The 13,343-nt window shown below is 48.6% G+C and overlaps 1 protein-coding gene across 8 annotated transcripts in view; it reads right to left on the bottom strand.

The window, feature by feature from the left end:
* The window catches only part of UBR4 (ubiquitin protein ligase E3 component n-recognin 4), an 82,432-nt gene that overhangs the window by 18,010 nt on the left and 51,079 nt on the right, over positions 1-13,343 (bottom strand). For all 8 annotated transcript variants that reach the window (XM_041463432.1, XM_041463431.1, XM_041463430.1 and 5 more), the window contains 17 exons: positions 12,947-13,034; positions 12,347-12,540; positions 11,044-11,283; positions 9,324-9,462; positions 8,698-8,823; positions 8,412-8,540; positions 6,694-7,037; positions 5,886-5,976; positions 5,425-5,509; positions 5,157-5,284; positions 4,332-4,461; positions 3,690-3,847; positions 3,109-3,218; positions 2,428-2,569; positions 1,651-1,732; positions 573-746; positions 49-170 (listed from right to left, as the gene is read on the bottom strand). In XM_041463432.1, the coding sequence (XP_041319366.1) occupies positions 49-170; positions 573-746; positions 1,651-1,732; positions 2,428-2,569; positions 3,109-3,218; positions 3,690-3,847; positions 4,332-4,461; positions 5,157-5,284; positions 5,425-5,509; positions 5,886-5,976; positions 6,694-7,037; positions 8,412-8,540; positions 8,698-8,823; positions 9,324-9,462; positions 11,044-11,283; positions 12,347-12,540; positions 12,947-13,034 (2,482 nt within the window). The remainder of the gene's footprint in view (positions 1-48; positions 171-572; positions 747-1,650; positions 1,733-2,427; positions 2,570-3,108; positions 3,219-3,689; positions 3,848-4,331; positions 4,462-5,156; positions 5,285-5,424; positions 5,510-5,885; positions 5,977-6,693; positions 7,038-8,411; positions 8,541-8,697; positions 8,824-9,323; positions 9,463-11,043; positions 11,284-12,346; positions 12,541-12,946; positions 13,035-13,343) is intronic.

Genomic DNA, 13,343 nt, shown 5'->3' on the forward strand with positions numbered 1-13,343 from the left:
AAAGCATTGCAGGGCTCTGTTCAGGCAGTGTGACCCTGCCCCACTCACAGGGTAGATGATGCTGCAGAGCCTCTCGAAGATGAACACCGGGGTCCTGTAGTCGTCGAGGCTGTAACGCTTGGCAGTCTCTATGCACACGGCCATGAACGCCTTGGTCTCTGACTCTGTGCCTGCCAAGAAAAGGAAACTTTAAAATGGACACTGGAGGCAATTTTATAGATTCCACTTGAACTCAGAACACGCAATAAATCCTTCTGCAGCCAGCCCCACAATTTGGTGCTCTCTTCTTTTGTGAATCCACTCTGTGAAAGACGGAAGGTATTTATTTGGTAGGGTTACTCTGCATGGCTGGGCTGCAGTAAAACAGCCCCATAAAAATGAGAAGGCTGAGATTCCTGGAAAATAAGAGGTGACTAGGAACAATATTCAACTGTTCTGTGCCAACAGAAAATACTGGAAGCCATAAACCCCCTGACTACAGCAGTCATTTAGAGAAGTTCTTTGTGTGGCTGTTCTGCTTTTCCACCTTTGCTGATCCCAAGGCTGGATTTACGGAGCAGAGGTGGTTTTACCTGTTGTCATGTCCTCCAGCATCTCCAGCAGCATGTCCTGGGTCTCATCAATCAGCTTTGTCCTCTGCACCACCAGCTTCCTCAGGCACAGGTAGCCATTGAGCACCGTGCCCACCAGCCGGCTCTTGAAGTGCCTTTTGATGGACTCCACCTCCACAAAGGAAGAGAGAAGACCTAGAAAGACACAGAAATTCAGCATGTGGGACAGAATTTGATTTCTAAATTTCATAGCAGCAAATAGGGTACAGTATCATAAAAATGGCTTGTTCCAGCTCCCATCAGTCTGGGGTTTAAAGCTCATTCCTGTGAACTGGGTGGTTGCAGGCAAAAGCCTTGGCCTGGCTTGTAGATTGTAACATATGAAAAATAGTTTGGGAATGAGGAAAGGGCCTAAGGAATTTCCTGTGTGCTTGATATAAAATTCTGCACTCTTTGGCATTTTTCTGTCACAAGCTATTCCAAAAGCAGATGACTGCTCCTCTTGCAATATTTCTAATACCTCTGATGATGTGAAATGACTTATCAGTGACATCACCAAACTGGTCACTCCTACAATAAAGTAAAGAATCAGCAAACACAAGGATTCTTTCCCATGACACACTGATCAACATGCTGCTTCTTGCAAGAAGCCAGGCTTTATGGATTCACCCACTAATGGCTGAAGAATGTGAAAGAGGATACAAAAAACAATGATCTAGTTCATGAGGTATTTCCATTTCCAACAAATTTTTGTAAAAGGGTATACACCCTAGAAGATAAAAGAAAAGCTCCCATAGAATAGGAAGGTAAGAACAACAGGTAGGAATAAAGCAGCAGTGTTTACAGTGGTGCCAGGGACTGTACTATGTAATAAAGTGAAATGATGAAGCTTGCCTGGTATGTTACCACAGTTCAAATAAAAACTCTGACCACAAAAAAAATATGGAAAAATCCATTTAGAGATTAAGTGTTAAATCGATGGCAAAAATCCAGTGCTGACAATGGCAACACAGCTGAATGAGATCTCTGAAATTCTACCACAGACTGTTAGAGAACAATGACCACCAGGCTCTAAGCCTGCTGCAGGCCCACTGAATACCTGTGAGACTCTTCAGGGCATATCCCTGCTGCAAATCCGTGCTGAGTGTGGCTTCCTCCAAGGCGAGCAAACGAGCTATTTCCTGAAAATAATTAAAATAATTAACAGCCTGTTAGGCCAAGATGGCCCTGCAATGTCAATAACCATCGGGGTGTCTAACACAGGGTGCAAAGAACTCAGCACAGAAACTGAGCCAGGCACACAGAAAGCACAACTGCAACAGCAGGGAGGGAAGGGGAAAAGGAGAGGAAACCTGCCACAAATATCCCTCTCATTTCCCCCCTGCACCTTCCTGCTCCCACTGCTTGGCTCTAGTGGCCCTCCAGGAGCACTCACAGTCACCACTGATATGGAGAGTGTCACCTGCCTCTTTGGAGTGCAGCAGGGACCCCCACAGAAAACTCACTCTGAACACTATAGACCCAAAGTGCTGCTTCTCCAAAGGCTGTAATTCCCATTTCTCCAGCAATGGCAGCACACCTGATCCTTCCCTGTCCCTAAGGGCTCTCAGAGCCCAGCCTGGGAGCTGCACAACAGCTCCCAGGTGCCAAGGCAGTGCAGCAATATTTACAACCCCCGAGCAGTTAATTAAAGTGCTGAGGAATTCTCCAGCTGGGGCTAAAACCCCCGTGGCTCCCTCTGTTCAGAGGTAACAGCACTGAAGTGTGAACTTGAGAACCTTGGCAGGGTCAGCAACAGGGCACTGAATAAAGGGATGGAATTTCAAAGCAAAAAAAAGCCAAGCTAACAGGTCATTTCCTGCACACAAATCCATACCTTAGTGATGAGGCTGCCAATGTAGGGCAGAACCCCTCTGGCTGCCAGGTAGACCTTCCAGTGGGCAGGTTTGATGAGTTTCTGATATAGGGCCAGGTACTCAGCAGCACATTCACCAGCAATGCTCAGCTCATCCAGGTAGCTGTGAAAGAGAAGCACAAGCTGACAACCCCTTCACAGCAACAAAAGGCATTCATTCCAGCCTAAGGACACTGTGGAAAGGCAGGAAGAGCATCCAGAAATCCATCCTCCCTGTTGTCCTTGCTAACAGCATCACTGATATTCATTACTTGCTGGCTAAATTAGTATTTGTCCCAAAAAGGAGCTGACTGTGCTATCAGCATGGGCTGGGGTAAGCTATGTCACAGCAGGTGGAAAAGAGTTCACCCTATTATTCTGTCATTGAAGAGGCAGGGGAAATGTTGGCCACACAGCTGAACAGCTGATCCTTACTTCTGGAAAAAGTACAGACTGCAAGAGCTCATTGCCAGGCAGCACACCCCAACTCTCCCTAGATCTATACCCTCCCAGCCAGTTAAGTTGAAAAATCCAGCTCAAAAAGACCCCTGAACTGCAGGTATACAGGGAGAGGTGTGAGAAAAGCTGCAAGAAGGGAGAGATTCTGGTAAGAATTGAACACAAACACTCATGGAGCTGCCAGGTGTGGCAGCACAGGAATACCTGGTGAGGAGATCCAGGACCTGCTGCTTCCTGCTGGGGATGGTGGCCAGGGCCTCCACGATGGTGCAGGCAGCCTGCCTGGCAGCCTGGGTGGCAGGAGTGAACAGCACCTGGGGCAGGGGCAGGAAAAGCCAGGTCAGACCCATGGGCACAGCTGAACTTGTGACAGCTCACAAGAAGGCACAACATGAGGGCTGTTGGGTGATCTGGTGGCAGTGTTTTCTTGCTCTCCAAACACTTGGTTCTGTGACAATTCCTGCTCTGCTCAGCACCAAAGTGTTAAAAGAGTGCATGGACCTGCTAGTCCACACACACAGGAAGCAAAGCTTTGCTCCAGAACCTTTAGAAGTGCAGCTCATCAGGCAGGAAGGAGCACCGTGGCAATGAAAGGTTCAGAGTTTAAGAACCCACAGACTCCCAGATCTGTGTCTGATGCAGCATTTCTAAGGGAGCACAGCTGCAAACCTGACTTGGAATTAGAGGCAGTGAGTGCCAGCCTCCCCAAACACCCCTGCAGAGGAGCTGCAGCAAACCACCCACACTGTGTGACTGAACCCTGCCCTGGGCTCTCCCACCTTTACCTGTCTCAGCCAATTGTTGTGTCCCAGCTTGAGATCCAGAGGACAAGTTCTCTTCCCACGGCGACTCATGAACTGCTTCCACTTCCAGACGTATTTTTCTGACAAGTAGAGCTGGTGAAGCTCAGCTTTGCTGGGAGTTTTCCCGTTGGCATCTGCACCTGCAATATTGAGCAGAGCCCAAGAGAACTGTCAGCAGTCATGAACTGCAAACTGCCAGAGTACTTTTGTCTTCCTACTGGAACTTGCCAAACTCCAGCTGGGAACTGAGTGCTTCCCATCTCCTCCTGCTGCCATTTTCACTCTTGTGTGGAGCCATGCTCAATTCCAAGCCTCATGCAAATCCCAGAGCCTCTCTCAAGGAATTTCATCAGCTTTCCAGATGTCTGGTATCAATTTAAGTAAGCAACAGATTTCATTTTTTAGTCCCTGATTGTCTTTGGGCACAGAGCATTTTCTGTTTAGAGTTTGAGGCACACAGCCCAGAAAAGTCAGTGCTACAACTCTAAGGACTAAATGTGAGGATGGAATCAGATGTCACAGGACAGAAGCCAACACAACTCCACAGAAGCACATTCCTTATTAAATTTGGGGACACACATGTTCCTGCAGAGAGCTGCAGCAGGTCACAGGCACAGGGGTTACCTCTGGCAGGGAGGCACTTCTTCCAAGCTTCATACGATGCCTTGGGGTCCCTCTTGAGCCACAGCTGAGCCTGTGCATGGATTTCATTGCTGTAAGGCTTCACAGTGGTGAGAGCATCCATGGGCACATCCTAACAAATAAAAAAGCTCTGTGATTCTTCAAAAAGCCACAGTCTGCTCCCAAAGAGCAGCTCCTGAGGTGAATCACTGGAGCTGGGCCATGAGGAGGCAAATGCAGCTCGTGGACAGCAGGGTAACACAGTGTCTGTTAATGGTGAACTAAGACAGACATTCCAGTTCCTACTGAAATATCAGTAAACCCATCTCTGACATCCATCTGTGATTATCAGACAGGCAGATCAAAGCAGAAAAATACCTTCTCTTCTGCAAATCTAATCCTAAATTAAAATCAACAGCAATCAATATATTTTAATGAGAACTGTAGCTCTATATTTAAAAATCTGAGTCAAAAGTACTTGAATCTTTCAAATTTAGGTAACTGATTCTACAAAGCTGCTGAAAGCCTCAAGTCTGCCCAAAATAACCAAGCTGTGGCTTTGAAGTAGCTCTTTCCCCATGCCTCAGATCTGAGGGGAAAACCCTCAACAGTTGTGGTCAAAGTCACCAAAAGCCAGTGAAAAATAGAAAGTAGTCATCTGTAATTTGCAGTGTGTAAAGACCAGAGTCACAGGGCTTGTGCTTCCCTGGGAACAGTGACCAGGAAAGGCAAGTCCTGGCTTCCTCACAAACTAATTCCTCACTGAGATCAGCATGCCAGACTTCAATCAGCAAATTCTCAATGTTTTGCTCAGCCTCAAGGCAGTACCTTGTTTTTCTTGCTGGTTGGAGCAGGTGGCTTGATGAGCTTCTGGAGGATGCGCAGGCACATGAGGGTGATGTTTTCAACGACCACCGGAGTCTTGATGTTCACTGCCATCAGGAAGAGGCTGAGAGCTAAAAGCAGACAGGGATATTCATTATGCTGTGAGAGCTGCAGACAGGACACACCTCCACAGCTCTAGGCAGCACTGAAGGGGTTTAGAGGTGGAAATGCTGCTGCACTTGCTGGTCCTTGGGCGGGTGCCTGCACTCACCGCAGCGCAGCCGGAGCTCCCAGCAGCTGTCCTCCTTGGAGATGGAGTCTGTCAGCAGCAGCATCTCGTACTGGAGGCTGCTCGCCTGCAACACACAGTGCTCCAGCTCTTGGGGGTGCCCCACTCTCCCTTCTGCCTTCCCAGCTTTAATGAACTCAGGTTCAAAACACATGGATCTAAGTTAGCTTAATCCCATGCACACTTGGGGGACACGACCTGCTGCAGAGGTACAAGCAAAGACAAGACAGGGAAACTGTCCAAGACAGGGAACTGCCTGAGGAAACTTCAGCATGTACCTGTACACAAAATTTTGTGTTGTACTCTGACATTTATGTCATTTCCTATCGAAACTCAATTTTTTTTCTTACAAACAGACCATAAGAGAGAAGATGCAATGATTAAAATACACCAGCAGTGCAGAGGGGCAGAACAAAGAAACAGGAAAACACAGAGTCTCTCACCAAGTCTGGATTTGCCCAGTGTCCCTTCAGAGCTGCAGAAACCTTCCCAATGATTAAATCATTCATTTGCTGTGTGGCCTCTGGATTGTCCCTGATTCCAGGAGGAAAAAGACAACACTGTTATGCTCTGCTTGTACTAAATGCCAAAAGCTCCTAGGATTGCAGCTCAACTGGTAACAAGTGCACAGGGAGCTGGAGGTTACACTTTGCTGCTGTACAACACACCCATGGCAGGGATGGGACTCTGAGGCCCCTTCCAACCCAGACCACTTTGTGATTCTAAGGTAACTCTCCCCATGAGGCTTTCCCTTCCTGAGGGGGCTTTCCTGATGCCTTTTTGGGACTACCCTAAAACAGAGGCCAGACAAAATTAAGGGAATAAAAAGTGGCTGTATTTACTGAAGGGCCTTCAGGTACATCTCAGGCAGACAAAGCCCCCCAGAGGCTGCACCCAAAAATGGAGCACGACTCATGGTTTTCACACTTTTATAACTTTGGTCCATTTGCATATTGGGGGCTAATCCTCCAATTACAGCTTCAGCTAATGAAGTCATTTACCCCAAGTTTGCCCCCCCAGCTCCCTTTTGTTTAATCTCTCGGGGCCTGAGGCAGTGAGTGTCCTTGATTGCCAGGCCTGGAGAGGAATTGCTGTGTCTGCCCAAAACGGGAGAACAGCAGCTGCCACTGCGTGTGGAGTTCGGAGTTCTACACTAAAGAACTGCAGGGTCACAAATACATGGAAAATACAAAAGCTGAAACCCTCAGGCACCATTCCCAAGGACGAGGCTCTCCCCAGAGCAGCTCTCACCTGGTCAGGAGGCACATGAGCTGCCGCACCTCCTCCCGCATGGCGGCCGCGCCCCGGCGCAGGTTGTAGTCGAAGAGCTCTCGGATGAGCCCCTGCGCCACCAGGATGTGGCGGATGGCCCCGTTGGTGGCCAGGGCCCGCAGCAGGGTGATGCAGTGCTCGGTGACAGCCGAGGCACAGCCGTAGCACTTGGTGGACGAGGTGTGGCCGCAGCCCAGCACGGACAGCGCGCGGTACTGGCTGGCCGTGAAGGTGGGCAGCGCCGAGCTGCGCGAGGACTTGGTGGCCGCCTCGCGCTGCTGCAGGTCGTACTCCAGCAGCTCCTTCCGGGAGGCAAACACTTTCTGGGAACACAGACGGGGAACTGTGAGCCAGCACGCAATGCTGCTCCCACACACAGGTTATTTTCACTGCTTGTTTTGGGAGAAATATTTTTGAGAGGAATGAGGGGGTCTGCTGGTAGATAAAACCAGCACTGGGAGATAAAAGAAACAATGGGAAGGGTTCCATTGATTGATGAATGGAAAAAGATATTTGCCTTTACAAATAAACTTATGGTTTGCTGATAAATGAAATTGGATATTGAAATATGAAAGAAACAATGAGGAAAAATCCTAAATTCCGTAAGAATCAAAAATTAAAAGGGAGGGTCATATATCAGAGGGAAATCTTTGGTATCAGGCGTTCTGGGAAGTCTGTACCTCTCAAGTACCTCAGCCAATGGGGAAAAAGAGAAGGGAAATGTGACCAGAAAATTAGGATAAAAAGGAGGCTGGGTCCTCCAAAAATTGGAGAGACCCTAGGGGAATGCCCCATGGCCTCTCCCTTTATCTGAATAAAGCAGAAGGACTCCTCTGTCTCCTTTTTGGACATAAACCTCTGGTGTTTGTGCATTAATTTTCCTGACATTTTTAGCCAAGTGCTTCCAAACTTGAAATCCTTCATGGCAAGAGGAGACTTGGAAAATCCATGAGGAATATCAGCCTAACTCTCGTTTATCACAGAATTCACAGAATGACTACGTTGGAAGAGACCTTAAAGACCATCAAGTCCAACCCAGCCCCAACATCTCAACCCTGGCACCCAGGGCCACATCCAGGCTTTGTTAAACACATCCAGGGATGGGGACTTCACCACCTGCCCTGGCAGACCATTCCAGAACTTTATCACTTTATCCTCCCTGCTGTTTACACTACATGCAATGTAACACTGGAAATGTGACAAATCCACAGTATTAATTACTATTAATATTGGCAGAGTAAGTCAGAGTAATTTATTCTTTACAGAAAGAGCCAAATATATTTAATATGCTTAAATATCACAGCCAAAAGGACACTCACGATGTAGCAGGTTTTCCAGTGTTTATGTGACTTGTGGAGCACAAATAAATACATTTAATTTATAAAACACTTCTGTAGGTCACCTTTTAGACTGGTGTGTTTTCAAACACTTGATACATGCAAAAATTCAATTCTCTTTAATTAACCATCTGTTCAGTCTCTTGCTCTTCATGATGTAGCTGCTGAGAAAACCAGTTTCACAAGCTAGCTGAAATTCTAGTAATTAATACATAGCTTTTAGAAATTATTATTATTTCCCTGAAAATATGCAGCTGATCGCCTGCTGTTAATGACATCATTAAATGAAGAATGGCAACATCTGGGTTTTTTTTTCCCTAATAAACACCTGGCCCAAATCCAAACCAAAGCACACTGTACCTGGATGATTTTGGAAAGTTCATCGAAGGAGTTCTTGCAGTCCCCACAGTACTCCTGGGCTAACTGCAGGATGTACCTGTTCACACTGGCTGAGGTAGAACTGATCCCTCCACTGCTGCTCGACTCATCCTGGAACAGGGGAAAGCAAAGAGGAATCACAAAGGGAGGCTCCACACAAAAACAACAACAGCACAGCAGCACCTGAGGCAAGGACTGCCTTGGGCAGAGCCAAGGCCAGTGTGTCCCCAGCCTGAGCTCTGTGCAAGCTCCACCTGGCCCTGGTTACCTGGGGCTTTTCAGGGGCTGCCTCGTTCACTTTGCACAGGAGGTTCTCCAGCTGTGGTCGGTGTCCCATCAGCTGGTGATACACCCTGTCAGCCTTGTCCAGCAGAGTGTTGATGTTTGTCACTGCCTACGAAGGGAAAAGGAAACTTTTATTTAATTTCCAGAACTACAGCCATCAAGCTCCAAGTCTTCTCTTTTACTTTTTTTTTGGTGGGGGAATCTCTGAATTGTGACCCTGCAGCCTGGTTCTGCCCTGAGAAGCACTGTGGTGACACAAATGAGCACACCCTGTGACACTACACCGAGCACACTGATCCTTTGGGACAGGACAGAGTGCACAGGGCTCCTCAGGTGGGCTCGGAAGCAAACACAAGAACCCAAATCCATCCCCTTCTACAGCAAGGCAAAGAGATGCAGTCAGTTCATAAGTGAGGCACTGACTGATGTTGTTTGAAGAATTACTTCTCTGGTGGAGCAAGACACAAACCCAGAATGCATCGGTCAGTGAGGAGCCTTGAAGGAGCACTGATTTTGACAGGGGATGGAGCCCTGCTGTCCCCACAAGAGGAGAGGGAGCCCTGCTGTCCCACAGTGGCCCAGAGCTCCAGGGTCTCCTGGCAGCCCCACCTTCTTGCGATCCTCCTCGTTCTCGATGGGGTCCACGGCGCAGCAGGGCTTGGCGTAGAGCATGAAGTCGAAGCGGGCGTATTTACAGAAGCCACAGGCATTGCACAGGAAGGGATCCTTCTCATCATAATTGATGGACCTGAAAGGAAGGCAGCAGCTCAAAACCTGCAGCTCAAGGCAATGGAACAAACTGAACAGACTCAGGTAAAAGAGATGGGTGACTTAAAACACCTCGGTGACCAGACTGCCCTGGGGAAGGGAAATACTTGAGAATCAAAACCTACAGATCAGGCAACAAAAAACGTCCTCCCAGCAGTGCCACGTTCTGGCTGGAAAAAGCAGGAACAGAAATTGTTCCTAACAATTCCACTTTAATGACAGTAATTCCCAGTAGAAAGTCAGGCTGGGGCACTGTGTCCTTTGGTAGAACACAGATGAAGGAACTGTTCTGGTTTGTAGGGTCTGGGCTTTGCAGTGGGACTGACTGCAGTGCTTCACCCCACTGCAGAGCAGGGCAGCAGACAGAATTGATTTATAGATCCCAGAGCTCCAGAAGGGATGTGGAAACCTTTCCACACACCAGCAATCACCAGAAAAGAGCCTGCTAAACACCTCGAATCCCATGAGAATTAGAGATGAATAGGGACAACAATGAGGGGAAAGAGATATCAGATAAGGAGACAAAAGTGACAAAAGAGAAGGATTTCTAAGGCTGTAGCAGAAGTGTGAATAGCACACAGTAAATTACCCCTGAGCCCGCTCTGAATGAGGAGAGCACAACAAAAGCCATGAATAGAACTGTCTGTCCAGCCCAGCCAGGGATCCTGGGGGAAGCCCCGCAATCCCCCAGATGAACTCCAGCCTCCAGCCCAGGCAGGCCAAAAATAACCTGCTCCGGGGAATTCTGTGGTGTGAACTTCCAGGGCTGGATGTGAAACTTCAGCTGGCTGAGAATTGTGCTCCCAGGCTCCCTTTGTTAGCCTGCATTACATTAAATCCCTGTAAGCCTGTTTTATACTTCCCCACTAATTTGATTGTGTGCTTGTATTAACCAGAATGGGGGATTTACATGGCAGGGGGTGTGGGGCACCCGGGAGGGCTCTAGGGGACACACACACCTGCATTTGTGGCACTGCTACATGCTCTGGAGACACACAGTGACACCCACAGACCTGCAGCTGTGACACTGGTAGACATTCTGGGAACACACAGGGACTTTGGGGGCACACACAGTGACACCCACAGACCTACAGATGGGGCACTGGTAGATGTTCTGGGGACACACAGGGACTTTGGGGGCACACAGTGACACTGGGGACACCCACAGACTTGCACTTGTGGCACTGCTACATGCTCTGGGGGCACTAAGGACACCCAGTGACATGCTGGGGACACACATGGTGACTCTGGGGACACCCAATGACACCCTGGGGATACACACAGACCTGCACATGTGGCACTGGTAGATGTTCTGGGGGCACACACAGTGACCCTGGAGGCACACACAGTGACTCTGGGCACACTCAGTGACACCCTGACCTGCACTTGTGGCACTGGCAGACGTTCTGGGGGCACACTCAGTGACACACTGACCTGCACTTGTGGCACTGGCAGACGTTCTGGGGGCACACTCAGTGGCTCTGGGCACACTCAGTGACACACTGACCTGCACTTGTGGCACTGGCAGACGTTCTGGGGGCACACTCAGTGACACACTGACCTGCACTTGTGGCACTGGTAGACGTTCTCGCCGCAGTTGCCGCACACGCCGGGGTTGGCGGGCACCGAGGCGCTGCAGCGCGGGCACTGCAGGGTCTCGGTGGACGCCTGGTAGTTCTCGTAGAAATCGGCGAACTCGATCATCAGGTTGGAGGCCACGATGGGCAGGGGCAGATCGATCTTCACCTCCGTCTGCCCCGGCGTCAGCTGCACCTTCTTGGCCTTGTGCCAGCGTGCCGGCCTGGAGGAGGGACAGGAGGGGAAGGAAGGGAAGCAAAGGAAAGCGGAGGGAAGCAAAGGAAGGTTTTCTAGAGGGAAGTTCCCTCCCCGCCCACGTGTGAGGAAAAGCCAAATGCAACCGTCTCGGCTCCAAATCTCCTTTAACTGGGATGAATGGAGAGCAGTTCTAGGATTCGTTTCCTTAGCTTCTGTATTGACATGATATGTAGCCAGAAATACATTTTAAGCCTTTATCCTCTTCATAGTGAGAGACTGTTTGGGATTAAAGAGCTGTTGATGCCTCATGGAAAAACTTTAATTCTACAGACATTTTCTAGGGATTTTCACCTCCATTTTTTTATTAGTAAGGACATTTGCATGAAAACAGGATATTTATTTCTTAAAGATCTCATCTGCTCCCACTGCTTATTCTCAACCTGAAGTCAGAATCCTCTCTTTGTGACATCATAATCCTCTCCACAGCAGCCACTTGTGATGTCACAGAGGATTAAGACTTCAAATAAGCAATAAGCGGCGGGCACAGATTAATCCCTAAGCCAGAGAGATCTGATTCTGGTGAGAACATCTCAAGAAGTAAGAAGGGGAAGCACATAAGCAGGACTGGCTCCAGACTGAGCAGTGTGTTGAAAAGGAGCCATTTCTGGTAGGTAAAGCAGAGCTGAGAGTGAGACCATCCAACTTCTAATTTTAATTCTACTCTATAGCTTCAAACAAACAATGTTAATGCTTTCAGCATTCCTGGACAGGCTGCAAAGTCCAAATCCCTTTTGGAGTCAAACTACCCATGAAGTGCTCTTGGTATTACTACTGGTTCCCACACAATTAAGTCAGGTGCTTGAAAGCAAGCCTGGACAAAATTGGAATTTACAAATTTTATAGACATTCTTCAAGCTTCAGAGGAAATCTGGATCTTTGCTTCAGCAATTGTAGGGGATTCAGAACAATCCCACCCAATGTGGGCTGAGAGTGATGAGTAATAGTCTAAGGAGGAACCTTGGGGAAAAACAAGAAGCCAAGGGAACGAATCTGATTCAGAGACTGCACACAGAACCTGATGAACATACTTGTTCTTCAGCTCCACGATGGCCTGCACGGTCCTGTTGTTGTAGTAGAGGTTGATGGTTCTCACCATCTTGGTTCGTTTCAGGTCCCCAATCTTCACTGTCACCTTGCTGATGGTGTGGCTGCCAATGAGCTTCACCACCTGCTGCGTGGTCGTGTAGCGCGTGTCCACTTTGATGGACGAGAGCTTGATGTACTGGGGAGACAAACCAAGGACACACTGCCTGTGTGAGAGCACCCCAAAACCTCAGGGGCACAGGAAACCACATTTGTAAAGGGTTGGGATGCCCACCACTGGAAAGGATTTAATAACAGCAGTTAGTGCTGGTGTCATGCAGAGCAGCTGGAGCTGTGCCAGAGGAGGTTTAAGCTGGATCAGGAAAGGTTCTTCCCCCAGAGGGTGCTGGCACTGCCCAGGCTCCCCAGGGAATGGGCACGGCCCCGAAGCTGTCAGAGCTCCAGGAGCATTTGGACACCACTCCCAGGGATGCCCAGGGTGGGATTGTTGGGATGTCTGTGAAGAGCCAGGGGTTGGATTTGATCCTTGTGGGCCCTTTCCAACCCAGGATATTCCATGGCTGTGTGATTCCAGGGTTACTTACACAGAAAGGCACCTCGGGGTTGTTGCAGACAAGGCAAGGATCACTCTCCAAGTAGTAGCCATCAAATTCCACAAGCCCAGACAATGTGCTGGAATGAGGGAACAACACTGACACATGGACCTGGGCATTTGCTGCTTTAAACCAAGGCCATTCAACCAGAATCACTTCAATTTTTCCCATTTCCCAGTCCCAGTGCGTAACAGAACTGTTACGGTGTAAATCACACTGGAAATAACAGCTTTTAACTAAGCATTTTTATTGTAATTATCAATGGCCAAGGTGGGACCAAGAACATAAGACTCAAAACTGCAAATCTCTATTCTCCAGCTGGACCTAAGATCTCATAACATTTACTGACTGAAAGCAGAACAGCTCAGGCCAAGCTCTGCTGGTAGGG

Source organism: Pyrgilauda ruficollis, unplaced genomic scaffold, assembly GCF_017590135.1.
Source record: "Pyrgilauda ruficollis isolate IOZ18807 unplaced genomic scaffold, ASM1759013v1 scaffold165, whole genome shotgun sequence".
Classification (NCBI taxonomy): Eukaryota; Metazoa; Chordata; class Aves; order Passeriformes; family Passeridae; genus Pyrgilauda; species Pyrgilauda ruficollis.